Source organism: Carassius auratus, chromosome 20 (genome assembly GCF_003368295.1).
Source record: "Carassius auratus strain Wakin chromosome 20, ASM336829v1, whole genome shotgun sequence".
Classification (NCBI taxonomy): Eukaryota; Metazoa; Chordata; class Actinopteri; order Cypriniformes; family Cyprinidae; genus Carassius; species Carassius auratus.
Window position 1 is genome coordinate 27,709,004 of NC_039262.1, and position 21,123 is coordinate 27,730,126.

The 21,123-nt window shown below is 40.0% G+C and overlaps 1 protein-coding gene across 2 annotated transcripts; it reads left to right on the top strand.

The window, feature by feature from the left end:
- Window positions 1-180: 180 nt before the first annotated feature.
- On the top strand, window positions 181-20,902 carry cfap206 (cilia and flagella associated protein 206). 2 transcript variants are annotated; one of them, XM_026195033.1, is made up of 12 exons: window positions 181-435; window positions 509-592; window positions 10,693-10,783; window positions 10,863-11,051; window positions 12,456-12,614; window positions 12,690-12,892; window positions 14,664-14,783; window positions 16,729-16,924; window positions 17,284-17,421; window positions 17,497-17,690; window positions 20,167-20,310; window positions 20,390-20,902. In XM_026195033.1, the coding sequence occupies exons 1-12, from the start codon at window positions 328-330 to the stop codon at window positions 20,603-20,605; spliced, it is 1,842 nt and encodes a 613-aa protein (XP_026050818.1). In that variant the 5' UTR covers window positions 181-327; the 3' UTR covers window positions 20,606-20,902. The 2 variants fall into 2 exon arrangements, with proteins under 2 accessions (XP_026050818.1, XP_026050817.1); XM_026195032.1 differs by having other exon boundaries at window positions 183-435; window positions 17,281-17,421.
- Window positions 20,903-21,123: the final 221 nt, after the last annotated feature.

Here is a 21,123-nt window from a genome sequence, read left to right on the forward strand (position 1 = left end):
TGAGAAATGTGTTCAGTTGAAGCTTTTCTTCCCATCATCACTAATAAAAACAGCTTTATGATGCGATTTATTAATGTTCAGTTACACAGTGATTTATAACCAGTGACTTTAACAGTTAAAGTTTAAGAGCAATGTAAATGTCAGCGGTGTGTCACTATATGAACATGCGCTCAGCCTCAGACAGTAAAAGTATCTCTTCCGTGGAGTTCGTTACAGTGTTACAGTCCGTCTCCATGACAGCCACAACACAACACAACAGTCCGCCGCGACGGGCTCGAGACAAAGCTGTGCACCGGTACCGTTACCGTTAACTGTCGTGGTGTAAAGATGTCGAGCTCTCAGGCTGCAGGCGTTATCAGAAACATCATCCGAGAGATCGCGCAGACGTGTTTGAGCAGAGGACACACTCTGTCCGAGACGCTCATCGCCTTCATGGTGAGGGACTGGGACTCGGGGAACGGTACTTTAATCAACACATCAGCTGCTGAATGTTTACATGTGTGTCCAGGTCAAAGCTGTTGTTCTGGACCCCAGGAATCATTTTAACGTGGACAGGACTCTGACGAAGCAAGATGTGCAGAAACTCATAGAGGTAACTGCTCTGTTCGGTTTTCAGTAGTTCAGTTAGGACATTCAAGTAATTTATATGAACTTGCCTTAGAAACAAACATCACTGTGTCCATCTTGAGACAAAACAAAGGCACTGATATATTTTAAGATCAATCAGTGCAAGTTTTTATTCCATTGAAAGCTCAGACTTACATTTTAGTCTGGGAACAGGTTTAACCCTTGTGCGTTGTTTGGGACGTTTTCGTCCACTAGGGGGTAAAGTGGAGTCTTAATTTGGCCACAACAGCAAATGGAATGATTTTTGGTGACAAATCTTATTTTGACACAGATTTGGGGAAAAATGCTTTGAAAATAAAGTAAAAAAGTAAATAAAAAAATAACTAAATAAAAAACCTCCTGTAAAAACTTTTTTTTTTCATAAATCTATTAATCAAAATCAATCCTGAACAAATGTTGAAAAAAATCCAACATTTTAACTTTAATTACCAAGTTCATACATTATGTCACTGATTTTGAGAAAAAAATACTTATTTTCAATATAAAAACAGGGTTCCTACAGGTTTCTTCAAGTTAAATTCAAGTCTTTTTAAGACCTTTTTAAGTCCATTTATATAAAAAATTAATACCTATTACACGTCCCTACCAGCAAAGAAAAACAAAATCCTTGAACTTGTTTTCATTTATTTTTCAAATGTGGAATGGGTAAAAGATAAGCCAAGCAGGTGTGAAAAATAAAAACATTTCAGTAGGCCACAAGACAGTTTGCCGAACAATGTTAAGTTGTTTTTTAATATTAGCTAGCTACTTATTCCATGCTGGGAATATGGGGAACTGAGAGACCCCTGAACAATAAACATCGAAAATTAGAACTCAACAATACATTAAATTAAGAAACACAGTCAACTCCTTAGCTCTTCACTCAGGGCAGCAATCTCTTTATCAAGGACAGCCAGTTCCGTCAACTTCTCCTTTATCGTGACCGCAAGTAAACATTTTAGCTATTTCGGAGTCAGGGAACATGCATTTGAAAAGCTCTGAGATACCCTCATTTCCATTGTAGGACTGATGTTTAGCGATTGTGTTAAGAGTCCACAACACCTTGGCTTTCATTGTTGGTGTGGCCCCAAAAGCTGTGTGCAGATCCACTCTAGTTGCGGTCATAGCGGAAGGGTCTGCAGTGCTAGCAGCAAGCTGGCTATAAGGGGCCGTTCACATATCGCGTCTTTTGCGCGCAGTATGCGCGTTCATAATCGAAGCGACGCGGTCGCGACGCCCACGCACCGCATCGAGTTAAAAAATCTCAACTTTTCAGAGAGCCGCAAGCGCACCGCAGGTCATGTGACAAGAACTAACCAATCAGCTTCATTCTTTCCCGTAACAATGTTGAAAGCTCAGCCAAGATAAAGGAACAGCTGATCATAGCTGTATATGGATTGCCATTTTAAAAATAAATTTAGTAGCAGAGCTACTGCGTGCGATTTTTAGTGCTGCAAATCCATTTATCCTTTGCTGAAATTTCTGCGTCTTCATGGAGAGTGCGCGTCATTGTTGCCTCAGGTTCGCTTCTGCCCGAGCCCTTTGGAAAGAAGGAGAAAGCGGTGCGCCTAGTGTTTTCCACGCGTTTTTAGGCGTGATATGTGAACGGCCCCTATTATTAGATCCTGCTGCCGCTTCAGGAACATTAGCAGCTAGCTGGCACTTGTTGGTTGAAACCATACAGTATATGGTTGAAACACGTAGGTGATGGAATTTGTTTTTATAAATTGAGAGCATTCATGTGCTTGGATTAGGGCTGGGATAAACGATTATTTTTTTAACGATTAATCTAGTGATAATTTTTTTGATGCATCGATTAATCTAACTATTAATTTTTTCCAGATCAATTCAATTTCAAATATCTCCCCATTAATTGACAACTAACAATTTATACATGTTGATTTACATATCTTAATGAAAAAAACATGAATTCCTTAACATTGCAATATATATTTATTGCTCTTAAAATTACAAAATAAAAGACTGACTAAGAATGCATTACTTTGCACTTTATATATAAGAGATAGCATTCAATAAAACCTTGAAGCCTTGAAAACACATAGCTTACTGAAACAAGCTTACTGAACACATAGGGCCTAGCTTACTGAAAAAAAGTTCTTCTTTCAGCTGAAAATAACAACTTGATGTCTAGCGTTCCGCCCTTTTTCTAATTTCTATCGTGTCTATGGATTTTGGTTAATATGCATGAGGGAGAGAGAGAGAGAGCAAGACAGCGCTCGTGTAGTTTGAAGACTGTGAGTGCGCGAGCGCGCATGAAACTTTGGTGTTTCGCCCTTTTTCTATCGTGTTTAATTATTTTGATTAATATGCACGAGGGAGAGAGAGAGCAAGAAGCGCTCGTGTTGTTTGAAGACTGTGAGTGTGCGCGCACAGCCGGGGCTCTCTCTCGTACGCGCCCTGTCAGCAGTCATTCTATTCTACATCACTCACTGATCAAATAAGACTTTGACAGCCGCCAAAAAAAGATCAATGCAGAAAACCCCCTGGATTGGTTATATAACGTAGAATGTTGATCCGGCCATCGCGTATATTCAGCGCACATAAGGTAAACGTTTTGCAAACGTTTTTTAGAGAAATAAAAACAGGTCGACGAATCGATGCGTTGCGTTCTCAATTACTGGTTCCGCCACTCTTTATTTATACTACGTCATTTAATCAAAATAATCGTGGTTGACAAATGAAACTTTTGAGGAAAATTACAATACATAGAAGTTACATACGGCACAATTTTTAAGACCCAGACATCAAAATTCAAGACTTTTTAAAGTCTTTTTAAGGTATTATTTCCAAATTAATAAATTCAATGCTTTTAAGGCTTTTTAAGACCCCGCGGGAACCCTGTAAAAAGTGATTGTGGACTGGATATTTTTTTTACCTTTTATCACAGTTTTGGGCATGTCAAAGATTAGTAGCAACATTGGCTTTGATGCATTGTTAGTTTTTGTGCAGCATTAGATTACAAAAATGTCTCCCTCATTTACTGTTCGTGGCTGTTTTTGCCCCATTGACTTCTATTGTAAAGAATCTTTTTGATTGCAAAGCCATGACACCATATAATCATGCATTCTTGATTTTTGGTGGTTTTCCCTGTTGGGAAGAGGTAAATGTTGTTATATGGGACCATGAACCCTTTATATAGGCCTGTGCAAAAAAAAAGCCATTTAAACATGTTTTAACAATGTATTCATGACTAACGTAGGCTATAGGCTACATGGAAGTCAGAGCAAAGAAATAAGTCCTCTGTAATATCGTAACAGCTCAGCACTCTAAATAGGCCTAGGCTCATTTAGCCTATAAATAGACCAATGCACCAATAAAAATTATTATTTCTATACAAATTAAATTAAGATAAATACTAAATTAAGATGGGTATTTGGAAATAATGAAATTAAGATAGAGGCTCTGCCGGATTTGCTTTGCCACTAGCAGCTGAAATTTAATAAAATAAATAAATAGGCTACTCTGTCTACATTATGCATTTAAGACTCAATTAATATTTAGTTATTGATATTAGTTATTAATATTAGTTATTTAATTCTTGGTCATCGCCATGGAGTGTTGGGAAGAACACGGAGACAGGAATTCCAGTTTGGTTACTTGAATATCCATCAAGTTTGCTGGTTACATTGGTATGTTGGCATTGGTCTATACAAACTTGTGCATGGTCATATGGATATAGGCATGAGTGTGTGTTTGTGGTCTAAACAAAGGAAAGGAGAAATAAAATTACATAAATTAAGTTATTTAGAACAAACAGGATAACATTATCAAATGTAAATAATCAGTTTAGCATATAAACTTATAGAATGTAAACCTTAGAAACTAAGCAGCATATGTAAACATAGGTAGATATACATTAAATGTAAATTTGAAACATTAACCACACTTCTGAACTAATTAGCATTTGAATTAGGTGGAAATATTGCACAATCACAATAATAAGTTGAATATGATGATTCTACGTATACATATTTGGTCTACAGTGCTTATGTTTACATAAACAATCGATTGTGCAGGGCCACGGGTCTTCCGCGCAGTCGTCTAATCTTATACATAAACATCTCAACAATTGATCTTAATCAGCGTTAACAACACTATCCAAGATAAACAAACACTTACTTTTGGTCATTAACGCACACAACTTTGACAGGAATCAGGAGAAAACAACACGAACCATCTCTTTCTGACCAAGCAAAACAAAGCTTAAAGGTTCTATTTTAACAGTCATCTGACAACACAGTGATTAGATTGGCTGTCCTGTCCATAGACAGTAAAAGAAATGGACACAGCGACCCCATTGGAACTAAATTGAGACAAGTGAAGCCCATTTTTAGCGTTTTTTAGCGACTCAAACTAAGCTTGATGATGTCAGCAACCTGTCTGCCAGATGTAAATCTTCTAGTAGCTGTGCGTGCAAACTGCCATCGTTAATCTTGCAGAGACGGCGAGCTTGAGCGGGGAGTTCTTTGGCGTGAGTGAGCAGGAGTAAGTATTCGGATTAATTATTTTGTATAGTATTTTAAAATGTAACGCCAGTACGCCATATTAAGTTAATTGCCTGTGAGCTTCTCCTCCTGTCTGTACGGTAATGCGACAGAGAGACGAATGATTTTGACGCAATCGTTAGCCTATTTTTTACAAAAACTGTTTGTACGGGGCCATAATGTAACATAGAAGGTAATGGAGCCCTTTATACATTGTCGTGTATCTTTAGAAATAAATAATGGACAAACAGAGTCTTTAAACACCTCAGATGTAAAGTTATTCGCTGTCAAAGTGACGCAAAAATGAATGGGAGTCAATGGGAATGCTAACGCAAGTGAAGTTCTGCTACAAGATGGCGGCACGCGGCCGACTTCAACTTCCGGTCGACTTCCTTGCCGCCTGGTCCCGTCGCGTGATCAGTGCATGATAACTACGGTGGACTGGATGCTTGTTAACCTGGATACCCAAGAGTGTCCAGCAGATGGTGCAGTTGACTTTCCTTTTCTACAGTTATAATTTGAAAAACCTTTACCCACAGAGATTAGGCTAGGCCTGCATGTTTTTGTGGAGGAAAAAGATTGAATCCACTGTAGATGGCTTCAGCGCGTTCCTGCGCTCACTGATGTTGCATTCAGCGATATAACCCACTGGCTCATTATACTCATTATAAACATGGTCAAAGCTTTTCCACACCTCAGACTTTGCTTTAGTTGGTAGTGCAACCAAAACGTAATTGCCACTTTTCACCTACTCAGCATCCATTTTTGCATCTTTCTCGCGCTAATCGAAACACATCACATGACCGCTCATTTACCTTGCAGACCGGAGAACAAGCCAGAGCCCGTGTAAAATTATATAAATTAAACCCGAACCCGACTGAACTCATCGGGTCCTATCGTATCCCCTCGGGTTCGGGCAAAGATCTTCAGCTCTAGTGTGTTTGTGTGTGTGTGTGTGTGTGTGAGAGAGAGAGAGAGAGAGAGAGAGTGAGAGAGACCTTTGTGCACTTACATTGATGTGTCTGAGAAAATCAAAATATGCACCTCAGCTCTCAGAACTACATGGAGTAAACAAAAACAAAATAAGTGTGTTTATGCACCTGGTGCCTTTTGATGGTGAGAAGTATAGACTAAACAAGAACAACTGGATTTAAACACTTGCATGCCATCCTGCTGGTCATTTGATGACCATCATGAGAAAGGGCTTGAAATGTTTGAGCAGCTTGAATCCTCCAGCGAGCTGCAGGATGTATTGTCTTTTCCCTCTGACACCACAGACTCAGGAGTCAGATCCTGTTTTTGTTTTGGCACCCTCATCATCCTCCCCAGCTTCCACTGAAGGTGAGGAGGATTCAGAAGATCCTGTATCAGGGTGGATTGGGAGAAACGTTAAAGTGTTGTTTTCCACCAACGTGGAGACAACTCACTTCCTTCAGCCTGCCAGATGTGTGACTCCAGGGACGACATGTTATGCCATCGCAAGGGTCCAGAAGTGTGTGTGTGTGTGTGTATGTATATATATATATATATATATATATATATATATATATATATGTATGTATGTATGTGTGTGTGAGAGTGAAAGAGAGACCTTTGTGCACTTACCTTGATGCGTCTGAGAAAATCAAAATATGCACCTCAGCTCTCAGAACTACATGGAATAAACAAAAACAAAGTAAGTGTACTTATGCACCTGCTGCCTTTTGATGGTGAAAAGTACAGATGGCAATTGTGTAAAATGCTTGTCTTTTCTTGATGGTAAAGCCAGTTTAAAACTTTCAGATTTTTTCTGTATAAAAATCTCCTTTGCATCAGATTAATGAACATTATTTATTTTGAACCAAAATGCAACAACAACTTCAAATAAACTGCAGCTCGCTGGAGGGGTCAGGCTTTCACAGTGTCTGGTTCGTGTATCCCTGGGTGTCCACTAGAGGTCTCACTTCCCCATATCGTCAACCCACTTCAGGAACTGCATTTCGCACAAGCCTTTGTCTGGACTTTGTCACTGTTCATTTTACACAGCGGTTCTCACTTACATTGTTTGCATCTGCCTATCAATACCCTGGTTGTTTCTGTCTTTGTTATGGAGTCTTTGTTTAATATCACCCTGTTATTGTGTGTTCCCTGGCTTATGTTCGTGTTTCTTGTTTTGGACTGCTTACCTGGATTTTGACCTTTGCCTTGCTGGATTTATGATTCTGGATTACCCTATTAAACACTGCGTTTGGATCTACCTGTTTGTGTGCGTTCCGTGACAGAAGGACTCCATCATGCCTAGATCCAGCGGTGTGGGATTTAGAATCCGTTCCCCAGCCACCAAGGAGGAGCGGAGGGGGAAACACCTGAATTTAACGACCCTTCGTCAAAGGTAGTGTGAGGTGGGTTGTCTGGTTCAATGGTTTTTGACCATGGCAGTAGGGCTGGAGTATAACGATGCAGCATTGAAGGACTTGTTTAACCACCGCCTTGATGACCCTTTGCCTCAATGGAAGATGACGGGGCTTGAAATCCTGGACTTTTGGGGCTTCACCAGATACCTACACCATCGTAGTCAACAAAATACACCAGCCACACCTGTGTCTCCAGACAAGATGGCCACCAGCCCAGCGCCACTGTAAAAGAGATTGCCGTCAGCCCAGCTCCACTGCACAATATGGCTGCCAGCCTAGCTCCACTGCACAAGATGGCCACCAGCCCAGCTCCACTGCACAAGATGGCCGCCAGCCCAGCGCCATTGCACAAGATGGCCACCAACCCAGAGCCACTGTACAAGATGGCAGCCACAGTTGATCTTCCAGAGTCAAGTCAGGTCCTCGTTGATCTTCCAGAGTCAAGTCAGGTCCCCATCGATCATTCAGAGTCAAGTCAGGTCCCTGTTGACTTTCCAGAGTCAAGTCAGGTCCCTGTTGATCTCCATGTAAAAAGGCAAGTCACAGTTGATCTTTATGAGCCCAGTCAAATCACTACCATTCTTCCAGAACTTCATCATGTCTCAGTAGATTTTCCAGAGCTTTGTCATACCACAACAGATCATCCAGAGCCTTGTCACGTCTCAGCTAAACTTCCAGAGCCTCGTCGCATCCTGTCTGTTACACCCAGCAATGTTCTTCTCTCTTGTATTGCTGTCAAGGAGACTGTTACTGCTGTGGAACCTCCAGAGGTGGTGGCAACTGCTGCAGTACCTTCGGAGGTGTCAGTAGTATCCATCCATGAACTTTCATTGTGTCCTGTCACTGCTATGGATGTCCACTAGAGGTCTCACTTCCCCATATCGTCACCCCACTTCAGGAGCTGCATTTCGCACAAGCCTTTGTCTGGACTCATCACTGTTAATTGCACACAGCGGTTCCCACTTACATTGTTTGCACCTGCCTATTTATACTCTGGTTGTTTCTGTCTTTGTTATGGAATCCTTGTTTAATATCACCCTGTTATTGTGTGTTCCCTGGCTTATGTTCATGTTTCTTGCTTTGGACTGCTTACCTGGATTTTGACCTTTTATGATTCTGGATTACCCTATTAAACACTGTGTTTGGATCTACCTGTTTGTGTGCGTTCCGTGACACAGGCTGCATATTCATTTCTAAAGTCATGTTCAATTCAATTCAATTCAAGTTTATTTGTATAGCGCTTTTTACAATACAAATAGTTACAAAGCAACTTTACAGAAAATTATGTTTCTACAATATTTAGTAATAGCTTATAAGTGATGAATGTCAGTTTGTGCACGTTTAACAGGATTTGTAGAAAAATTTATACAAGTTGTAGTCAGCCAGACGATGAACATTATTAATATTATGAATTAATAATTGTTATATGATGCAGTCACACATGTAGCAATATTTGTTAGTTCTGTTGTTGATTCAGGGTTAGCATCATCTGAGGTCCTCTGAGGGTCAGCATCATCTCTTCTCAGGTGTTCTGGATCCAGACTGGAGCTTGTGTAAATCCTAGTTACCACGGGATGAAGATCCAGCAGAAACAGAGAAACACATAGAGACATCATTAGCATAGCTGCTGATCCAACAAAGTAGAATGAATTTAACCCAAGCTAAAGAATAAGAATGCACATTTGATCAGATGAAACTACACTCACAATTTAAGAGATACATTATTCGAATGCTTGGCGAAAGAGATGTGTTTTTAATCTAGATTTAAACAGAGAGAGTGTGTTTGAACCCCGAACATTATCAGGAAGACAATTCCAGAGTTTGGGAGCCAAATGTTAAAAAGCTCTACCTCCTTTAGTGGACTTTGCTATCCTAGCAAACGTTGCTTGCTGCTCTTCTCACCTTCAAATGACCAGCAGGATGGCATGCAAGTGTTACTATCCACATACCTTGTTCTTGTTTAGTCTGTACTTCTCACCATTAAAAGGCACCAGGTGCATAAACACACTTACTTTGTTTTTGTTTACTCCATGTAGTTCTGAGAGCTGAGGTGTATATTTTGATTTTCTCAGATACATCAACGTCTCTCTCACACACACTCTCTCTCTCTCTCTCTCTCTCTCTCACACACACACACACACACACAAACACTATAATTTGCTGTTATACTCCATATAACTCCATATACAAGCCAGAAACTAAGCTTTTTCTTAGCACAGGCCTGTCTAAAGGGTTAATGGTCCCACCTAGTGATCAACCATAAAAATTACAAATTTTACCTCTTCCCAACAAGGAAAACCACCAACCATCAGGAATGCATGATTATATAGTGTCATGTTTTTGCAATCATAAAATGTTGTTATAAAAGAAGTCAATTGGGCAAAAACAGCCACGAACAGTAAATTATAAAAATAATAATAATCTAATGCTACACAAAAACTAACAATGCATCAAAGCCAATGTTGTTACTAATCTTTGACACACACACATATATACACACACATATATATATATATATATATATATATATATATATATATATATATATATATATATATATATATATATATATACTCAAACATAACATTTTGTTAAATTTAGTGACATCTGATAGTATAAAAATATAACAGAAATCAATAGCCACTATATGGCTGTAGTACTCAATGGCTGCAGATACAGTAGACTGAAATATTGTAACCTATTTAACCTCTTAAGTTTTAGATTTCATCACTAGTTCAAATTGTAGAATTTAAAAATATACAAAAAATCCACAAATAAACTAGTAGATGACAGAGTATTTTTCAAATGTCAATAACTCTTAAAAAGGAAAAATGTATTTACAGTAAGCCTAAAAAATGACATGTTTAGTTTGGAAGCAGCAACAAATCGTGCAGCAGGACTTTGATCTGACTTTGAAGAATGTTTGTGTGGACTGTGGCTGACTGGCAAAAAACAAAAAAACAAAAAAAAAAACTCATTCATTGGCTAATTAAATTCTTTGGTTTTGTATGTGTGAGTGACTGTTTTTTTCCCACAAAATTAAAAATAATAAACCAGCTGGGTGTTATAGGCTCATAAAAAAACAAACAAAAAATGATTTTGCCCAAATTTGTCCAGAAGGACACTTGAAGGATTAAAAGTTTCAAAGTCTTGCCAGAGCTCTGTAAAAGATGACTGTGTGTCTTCAGCTGTGTGTGGACAGACTGATGGACCAGACCAGTCCCACTCTGAACACCATTAAGATGCAGGTTTACTTCGACATGAACTACACATCTCGACGTAAGTGTAAGAACAAACAGATGATCTGGATCTCCTCCAGCAATCCTTGAGTGTGTGTGACTGGCTGTCTGTGTGTCAGGTGAGTTTCTGGAGGTTCAGCAGAAGGTCCTGCGTTCCCGTTTGCTGTCGCTGAGCAGAGAGATCACAGACTCTCGAGCAAAGACCAGAGAGGACCTCAAGAACCTGTACGGCAAAATAGTCAGCTATGTTATCCAGCGCTCCAACCTGGGCTCGGCCACAGACATCAGCACCGTGAGAGAAACCACAGGTACTGCACTGATTCACTGACTCTGGAGACTCCTGAATATACACATGCAGTACTGTTCAAACACTGGAGGGCAGATTCAGAAAAGAAATCATTTTTTATTCTGCATGGGTTAATTAAAATGATTAAAAACTGACATTTATAATGTTGAAAAGAAAACTGTGTTCAACACTGATAATAATCAGAAATGTTTCTTGAGCAGTAAATCATCATATTTTCATGATTTCTGAAGATCATGTGACACTGAAGACTGGAGTAATGATGCTGAAAATACAGCTGCACATCACAGCAGTAAGAAGAGTCAGAAGTAGGGCTGTGCGATTTTCCGGAGCCCTGACCTCCCGCAGTATGTTATCTGAACCAATCAGGATGCAGCGCACCTCAGTGGAGCGCGAGAACAGAGCAGACTGGGCATATGCCTAACTCCAGGTTCACACGCTCTGTCTGTGATGCGCAGCCTTTTTTTTCGAGCCATGTTAACGGATCAGAACGTTCACACTGCACGCGGTAAAAAGATGAGAAAAGAAAAGGTTATAAATAGAAAGGTGTGAAAAGATTTAATATCTTGCGCGTGAGCACAGAGAGAGTTGTGAGTGCACAGGACACAGGTTGAATGAGAGGAGACACGTTGTAAGGCAGCGTGTATCTGAGCCTTATACAGTCTATGATCTGAGCACGTGCATCTGGTTTTGTTAACAGAGCAAATGAAATCTGCGTGCATCTGCGTCTCGTTGCTGCTTCTGAACCGCATGGCAAAAAATAAAAAAAATCCCTGAACGTGATAGGTCTTTTTTTGTCCATATCGCACAGCCCTCAGAAGTGATAATTTCTCATGCAGAATAACACATTATTATTCATTCATTATAGTGCTTGGTGCTTGGATTGAACAAGCTCTTTCTCATTAATAAATGCAGAGAAACTGATGATGTACACGCATACTCTCCAGTCATGGGAGCCAATCACCACAAAACATATGTCATATTTCATGATGCTTATTTCAAAAACATATAAAAATCTGCCAACAATTTATTTAAAGCCTTTATGCACCATAAAATGAGAAATTATAATGCATTTAATAACCATTCATAATGATTTTACATAAGGGCTATAAGTGTTACCCTAAATATTTAATGAAAATTTTGACCAGTAGTATATATGTACATACTGTATATCTAAATCTGGTTGCACTTTATTTTACAGTCCTGTTCCTCATGTACATACTATGTACTTATTATAGTAATTACAATAACTAATCAGATTTAATGCATAATACTTGCTCAGCTGACTCATAAATGCATTATCCATTGCCAAGTGAGCAGTGAATACTCAGTAATTGATCTTGTGTGATGAGGCTGTGTTCATGGCACCAGGTGTCAGTACAGGATGACTGCATGTTGTGTGTTGCAGCGGCTCTGCAGAGCGTCTTTCCTCAGGCTCAGCTGGCGAGCTTCATGTCTCTGCTGAAACAAGACAAAGAGCAGCAGCTGAGCGAGCTCACTCTGATCGTCAGTGGCATACGTCTCTTTAATAAGGACAGCAGGAAAGGAGGAGAGGGCATCCAGAACCGTACGTGAGTCTCGCTGATTTCACTTCTCCTGACCTCACACTGTCAGTACTCACTTCTCCATGCGTCTCCTGCAGTGCCAGTCATTCTGAATGAGATGCTGCCAGCCGCGGCCGCAGATATAGAGAGTGAACTGGTGGGATGTGAGCGCTTGGCCTGGCAGTACACGGCCCTGCTGGAGAGGATCTGTGAGCGCCCCGAGTGTCCCGTCCACCCAGACCTGCTCAAACAGGCTCTATACAACACACGCCAGCACGAGGCCTTCCTCAGACTCATACTGGTGGGTTTCACTGTTAGAGACAGTCTCATCAATCTCTGCTAGCTGACAGACAGACAGGGCATTAGCTCTTAACCACACTGTCTGCTGTCTGTCTGAAAGGGCTCATATGATGTCATTTCAAGTGTGTCTTTGGACTGTTAGCAGCTGTTTGTGAATATATAAGATCCATAAAGTTGCAAAGACTAAAGTCTCAAACCCAAAGAGAGATTCTTTATAAAAGTCAAGTCCACATTTGCATAAAATTGCCCAAATGTTAATGCAGAGAAAGAAGATGTAACTTGTGTGTTTCCAAATAAGGTGAGGGTGTTATGTTTCCATCACACGCTTGTGGTATTCAGCCAATCACAATGCACTGGATAGCTGTCCAATCACAGCACACCTCGCTTTTCAGAACGATGAGCTTAAAAAATCTACACGTTTCAGAAAGACAGGGCATAGAGGAAAAACAATACATTATGTTATTTTATATAAACTGCATAAACACTTAAATTAGTCTAATATAAGCTATCATACAATTTGATAATCAGCAGATCTACATCCTGAGGGAAACATCAGTTCTTAGTTCAAACACACATTTGTAAAAGGTGCATATGATGCTTAATGTATCAATTAATAAGACTAAGTTTGATACTGTACATCTCTCCTGTTTAAAAAAGAGTCCTGATGCACTCTGGGACTGAAGTGAGTTGATGAGAAAGAGCAGTTTGAGTCAGATGATCTTGATGAATGAATAGTGAATAGTGAAGGCTGAAGCCTGGTGCAAGGTTAGGGTGGTTTTTAAGACTCTTAGCTCAGCATCTTCTCCTGGGATTCCTGAATCTAGAAGAAGCGCCTGATCTGGTGATCAGTGATGTATGCAGGGGGATGATGTCACACCCTCAGGATCTGAGTCAGCCAATGAGGAACGGTGCCTTTTGGAGGGAAGTTTTACAATCTTTTGTGACTAGTGTGGTGTCTTACGTATGAAATTAGATTGGGGGCTTAAAGAGAAGAAGCTTTAAGATTCTTATAAAACTAATATATACATGTTGTCTTTTTTCAAAAAAGTTACAGCGCATTAGGCTTGTTAGGGAAAGGAGGATAGATTCTAATACTGTAGAATGCAATGCTCTTAAAATCATCAAAATGTGCGTTATACAGAAATATAGTGTAAAATAGTCCATTTGTGATTGAACTGAATGTAAATATAAGTATATTCATATTCAACATTTCTCTCAACTTGGCTGATTGTTACAGAAGTATTTGGGCTGTAGCTACAGTATACGTACCTAAGGAAGTACTGCATGATACGAGGTAACTACATGGGTTAGGTTCGGGGTTAGTATCTAGTTATTACCTTATTGTAATTCATATAATTAGTACATAGTATGCACATGCCGGACAGTACTGTAAAATTCAGTGATTACCAATATTTCAAGAATATATAGCCTTTGATTCAGTATTGCAATGCCTCAGAATGCTGCATTGGCACAGGCACAGCTGTAATATCTGATGGTAGCTGGTTTACATGGTTTGTAGCTGGTGGAAACTTGTGGAAACTAACCCATCAAGTTGGTTAGGGCTGGTTAAAGCAGCCAGATTTCATAAACCTGATTGTGGAAAATGTGATTGTGATTGCGTCATGCTCTAACCCCTCTGACCTGCTTTTCTCCAGTGTTTCCAGCACTTTTTCATGTGGGAGATGGTGAAAATTACGGGAATATGAAGTTGATGTATGATGAATATATGACATATATGATGCTGATGTGATTTGGCGTTCATGTTTCATCAGGCGGACATTATCCAGAGTGCAAAGGAAGTGATGCGGTTACAGTCTGATCTAAAGACTCAAATGACGCTCCTGAAGGACACCGTGCACACCAAGACCACAGTGCCCACATCACAAGTGTTTGTGAGTGATTTCTGTAATGCTGTTGTCCATCTGTTTGTCCTGAGTGTTTATTGATAGATCACCATTTTAATTCATTTTTACTGTGAATTTCAAAGCATCTTTACAAAGAACAAGATAAAGATATTAAAATAAAAGTGAAGACTCATTCATATGAGGGAGAAATAGTGTAGCAATGGGGTTGAATGTTCATTGTATAATTGATCTGTAAACTATGGAAACTTGTTCCTGGCATGGAAAAAAAAAGTTTTTCTTTAAGTTAACTGTGACTTTTTATCTAAAAATTCTGAGTTCTGAGACCATTCTCTTTTTTTTCTCGGAATAGCGAGATATAAATAAACTCTGAATTGGAACGTAAAATCGCATAACGTAGAAAAATTCCAACAGTCTACTAAATCCATAAATCCAACATGAATACACTGGAGATCAAAAGCTTAAACGCAACACAACCTTAAAGAGAGACTCCACCCTAAAGTCATTTTCTTTTTTTTTCATTAATCAATTCCCCCCATGTCGTTCCAAACCCGTAAAAGCTCTGTTCGTCTTCGGAACACAATTTAAGATACAGTATTTTGGATGAAAACCTGGAGGCTTGTGTCTGTCCCATAGACTGCCGAGTAAATAACAGTGTCTAGATCCAGAAAAGGTTTGAAAAGTCATCATCAGAATACTCCATCTGCCATCAGATGTGCAATCTGGGTTATATGAAGCGACGGGAACACTCATTGTAAGCGAAGAAAACCATAATAATGACTTTATTCAATAATTCCTTTGTCAACGGTCTCCTTGTCAGGACAGATAAGGACCCAAGAGCGGATGAGGCTGATAAAGGTAGTTTTATTAACAGAAGGAAAGCGAAGGCCTAAAAAATTTGATTGGCTTCGACCAATCAAATGTCTTGATTCGCATCACAGCCCCGCCCCCGGCTCTGCTCTCTCACATCTGCATATACAAGTGCACAAGTGAGTTTTGCAACTTCCAATTCAAAACAAGGGTGTTTAGATCATTGTCTGGGTGTGTAAGTTTCAACTCACAAAAACAAATATTAATATAACAAATTCTCACATTCAGATTTTCAACCTCTGGAGTTTAGCTCCAGAGGTTGCTTACAAATAATAAATTGTCATAGCAATTAAAGATCTACCAGGAACAGAGAACAGAAGAAACAAAGGTTACAAACTAAAAGTCTTTGAAAATTCCACAGTGAACAGATATTTAGTGTCCTCTAAGCTTTTCCAGTTATTTTACATGGAGCAAATCATTGAATTCTAAAAATATTGTAACTGAAAGTTGGATAAGAAAAATAATTTAAAGTGAATTTGTTTTGTGAAATATGCTTGATAATAGTGCTTGTGCATTTAATGAAAGCCATTCAGAACTTTCTATAAGTGAAGTGAAGTGACATTCAGCCAAGTATAGTGACCCATACTCAGAATTTGTGCTCTGCATTTAACCCATCCGAAATGCACACACACAGAGCAGTGAACACACACACACACACACACACCCGGAGCAGTGGGCAGCCATTTATGCTGCGGCGCCCGGGGAGCAGTTGGGGGTTCGATGCCTTGCTCAAGGGCACCTAAGTCATGGTATTGAAGGTGGAGAGAGAGCTGTTCATGCACTCCCCCCACCCACAATTCCGTCCGGCCCGAGACTAGAACTCACAACCCTTCGATTGGGAGTCCAGCCCTCTAACCATTAGGCCACGACTTCCCCTATACACTATATATTAATATAATATTCCACTGCTGTGTGGTCGGGTGTCTATATATTGGTTCTTTTGCAACCACTTTGAGCACATTAGCATATAATTTGTGCAAATTAGAGTCAGAACAGTCCGTTTGAATGAGCAGTAATCCTGGTCCGTCACAGAAAGTGTCAGTTTTTACAGCAGTGTCACTCTTGTGATCGCATGTAGATTTAAAAGCGTCGCTCTTCTTGTCAGCCTCATTTCACAGCAGTGGCTTCGCTCTGGACGGGACTGGAAGACGAGATGCTGCTACTGAGCATGCTCACTAATGTGGCGTCCGGTCTGAGAGCGTTCCTATCAGCACAGTCTCTTCTGAGCACAGATCAGCTGGAGCTGCTGATGCATGGACTGCAGGTGCAAACAGATGCGGACAGATGCTCTGTGACAGCAGGTGCGACACGAAACCAGACAGAAACACCTGTTCAGCATTCACTACAGATCACACAAGTGCAAACCGCCTACTGGTATTAAAAAGTGTAAAATTAGTGATGAAAAGGCATGGACAAAGCTATTTTTGCATAATTTCTTATTGCATATGCAGTTGTATTTAATAAAGAGTATATGAATGAATCACAAATTCACGAACTGCATTAGTTATTATGGAAATGAGCTGCACCTGTGTTCTTTGATCTGCTCATTTCCAGTCCCATCAGCACATTAATGGGATTTCAGCCTCACGTTAATTTGTGCTGTTCAGTAAATCTTCAGTGTTTCAGTGTCAGATGAAATAATGTGTGTTTGTTTCAGAAGAGCGTGTTGTTGAGTCAGATATGAGTTGGTGTGAATGGTGTTTTCCTGAGAGCACAGCTCACTTTGAGGACGTGGCGCTGCAGTATAAGGGCTTCTGTGGCTTCACCCTTGTGAAGAACAATGGTCTTTTACTGCCAGGTACAAACTGTGAAACTGTGTGCATTGCATTTGATATTTGTTTTCTTGATAAGACATATTAGTGTCTCTTCTCAGGCAATCCAAAGATCGGCGTCCTAAAGCACAAGGAGAAACACTACGCTTTCAGCTCCAGGAGTGCTGCGTACGAGTTTGCCTCTAAAGCAGATGAGTTTATTGCTGCTGTGGTGGAGATGGCGAAGAGACAGCCGGAGCTCATCCAGCTGCTGCAGCTGCATCAGGAGTTCGCCAGCGTGACGCCCTACTCGGAGGTAGAATCGGCCGCAGGGCAATGAAAGAGCCTGTCTCCAACAAAAAACAACCATATAGATCGTTTCTGCAAGCACCTTATTACAACCTATATTTATGTTAAGTTAAACGCCCTCTAGTGGGTGTAAAAATAATGACAGTATCGTGTTGCGTCTGTCGTCATGAAATAACATATAACGCCATTACCAATCAAAATGTGCGTTTATTTAAATGTAATGTGTGGACTGAGATGTGTGCAAAATTGTGATTTATAGATCATATACATTTTATGAGAACACGCGTTCTCTGGCATCAAACCCATTATCACATGATTGCATACCGTCGTATAACGCATTTTCAAAGCATATTCTGTCATGACAACTCTCGGAGTGACTGGCATGGTAATGTACATGACTATGTTAATTAGGGGAGTAACAGTACACAGACACCATATGTCCCTTGGCTTTGACGTCTTGGTTTGGTATGATTTCAGTACAGCAGGAGGAAAAAAATTAACATAAATTGGTTCACTGAACAAATTGCTCTATCTTTAAATAAATTAAATTACAATAAAATGTTCTTAGGGATACAGTCTCCTCTGTGCTTCTCCACTTCACTCAAGCTGCCTACGCTCTTCTGTGTCAGCCGCGCCACAAGGATGTGCTGTTTCTATGTGTATTTATGCTTTGATTTGAAAGAAAACAGTGCATCCTTGTGGCGCGGCTGACACAGAAGAGCACACGCAGCACGGTGATATGGAGTGACACAGAAGAGACTGTTGACAAAGTAAAGTATTCTTGTCACTTCATAATGTTACGGTTGAACCACTGATGGCAGATGGAGTATTCTTACGTCTTTCATACTAAAATTCTTGTTTCACAGTGGCTGACATTATTTGTTTAGAAAAAAGATTTATTTAAGCATACATTAAATAATTAAGACTTCACTAACAAGTTAAGTAGGACATAATGCCTATAGCCTAGTCTAATATTTTACATAATGCTGTTCATTAAACTTAATTTCTCTAGCAAATAATGAGCTGTTAAAACACAGAATGAGCGTTTACATGAGGGGTGAGATGTTCATTCATGTATAATTCACTTTAAAACTACCGTATTTTCCAGACTATAAGTCACACTTTTTTTCATAGTTTGGCTGCTCCTGCGACTTATAGTCAGGTGCAACTTATTTAGCAAAATTAATTTGACATGAACCGAGATAAATTATCCAAGAGTTCACATTACCGTCTCTATGCTGCTCAGTGCTCCTGTAATCTACACTGAACACATAGAGCGCCCTCTCGTGGCTGGAGACGGTAATGTTTTCTCTTGGTTCTAAATAAATGCGACTTATAGTCCAGTGTGACTTAAATTTATTTTTTTCCTCGTCATGACGTATTTTTGGACTGATGCGACTTATAGTCTGAAAAATACGGTAGTAAAGATGAAGGAATGATCGCGCTCTGTGCTGCTGTCAGAACTGAAGAGTTTATACAGCAATCCGTTGCCCCATGTCAAAGAGCGCCAAAACTGCATTTATTGTCTGAATTTCCTGGGGGAATAAAATGTGAAAAATTTGTTTAGTACATGTGCACGTAACGAACTGAAGGACCTGGAATACGTGTACCATTACACCCCTAATGTTAATGTATTTGGTCTTGGAGGAATAGATCTGCTACACTACTGCTGCAGAGCGAGTACTAGCTATGGCTGATACATCCACAACACGCTGCTGTGAGCATGGAGTAAATACTGCTGCTGCACATATGAATAACCCCCATGTCATACATGATCATCCCAGAGCAGATCTTTACAGGTGGAGCTGGGGAAGGTGGAGGGTTTCTGAAGTGCATTGCTACAGCAAGCTTTAGCTAATTTGAATATATTATTTGAATGTTGAGCAGCGAGCTGATTGGCTACCGATACAGGAGAGAACCAATCAGCTGTGCCATGTAATGATGTCATTATATCAGATTGAGTTAGACCTATCAGAGTGCGTGATCTAGAGTTTCATGCCAGAACTTTGTATTTGAGTTCCAGTTCCCAGAAATGCCTTTAACCAGAATCTAGAGAATTCTCCAACCCTCGACCAGAGTTTAGTGTTGGTCTCAGCCTCGGAGCAAGGTCTAATGTCAACTCATTGAGAGTGTCAACTCTTTCTTCACGACCAGGAAAGCCATACTCTGTTCCACTTTGAGAGCGCAGAACAGTCCGTCTTGACTGCACTTATTTCGCTCCTCCCCTCCCTGCAGGTGCCTACTCTCACCTACATTTCAGGCGAGGCGCATCTCAAATAAGCCTGAGGTTATGTTTAAATAGACTGCAGCAATTAATATTTTCGTTTAGTTTAAAATTGTGGGGGAGTCGTGATCTCAATTTGAGACAAAATAATAATAGTACAATAATAGTACAAGAAATGCAACTGTGTTTGATTTAAAGGTGCAATCTAGAAGCACAAGCAGCTGATGTAGAAACTCACGCAGTACTGCTTATGTCTCAGATGCAGTCAGGAGAGAAGCTGCTGGTGAAAACCATCTCTAAAAGTGATGCCAGCATGCAGACAGAGATACACCCTCTGGAGACCAACATTGTGAAGTCCTATGAGTGGAACGAGTGGGAGCTCAGAAGAAAAGCCATTAAACTGGTGAGAGGCGTTCACACACATGGTCTCAGTCAAGACAAGCTTTACAGAATTTAACCCTGTCAGGAACTCTCTTCCTCAGGCCAATCTGCGAAATAAAGTCACCCGATCAATGCAGACGCACTCGAGTCACATGAGACGAGACAACAGCACACAGACCTTCCTCCCTAAAGACGCCGTCAGCCAGACCAAGCGGGACGGAGAGAGTAACGTTCCCAAACCACAGGTGTACCTGTCAGGCCTGAGAGGAGGAACAAACATGATAAAGCTGGATCTGACCAGAGCTGTTGATGAGTGACCTGCACACTGTGAATGTGTCAATCTGCTTCAGGACACGCCTCCGTAATAACAGCTGCGTCTCAGGCTCTTCAGACGTCTTTGGTGAACACAGGACGAGATCTTTATATCTCAAATATTTCTCACTATAGCTTCTGTGTTGATAGAAGGCTCTTTTTTCCATTTAACAATTAATCCCTGTTAACCTCTTCCTACACCCATAATCCTGGTGTCTGTTCAGATGTAGCCTCTTCACTGTGTGAAATGTGTTATGAAACATTCTTCTAATCAAACAGTAAAGAGAATATGAGTGTAATGCAATGAGAAAGACTCGTTCATCATTTTGACTGCCTGCACTGGCAATGAAAAGATTACTGGTTTGATTCAAAATGTTTGTATTCATTTTTAATACATTTAAAAAATTACTACATTAATACATTATTAGTTATTAGCAGCATTCAGAAATATAAAAATAGCTAATTTGATGTCACTAATAAAACATCTGAAAATCATCTGACTCGATTTTGGTGAAAATCATAC

Excerpts from the sequence above, each read along its gene's own strand:
- cfap206 (XM_026195032.1), top strand. The coding sequence starts at position 328 with ATGTCGAGCTCTCAGGCTGCAGGCGTTATCAGAAACATCATCCGAGAG. Across the intron at positions 10,784-10,862 it reads CATGAACTACACATCTCGAC|GTGAGTTTCTGGAGGTTCAG; the intron begins GTAAGTGTAAGA and ends TCTGTGTGTCAG. Across the intron at positions 14,784-16,728 it reads TGCCCACATCACAAGTGTTT|CCTCATTTCACAGCAGTGGC; the intron begins GTGAGTGATTTC and ends TCTTCTTGTCAG.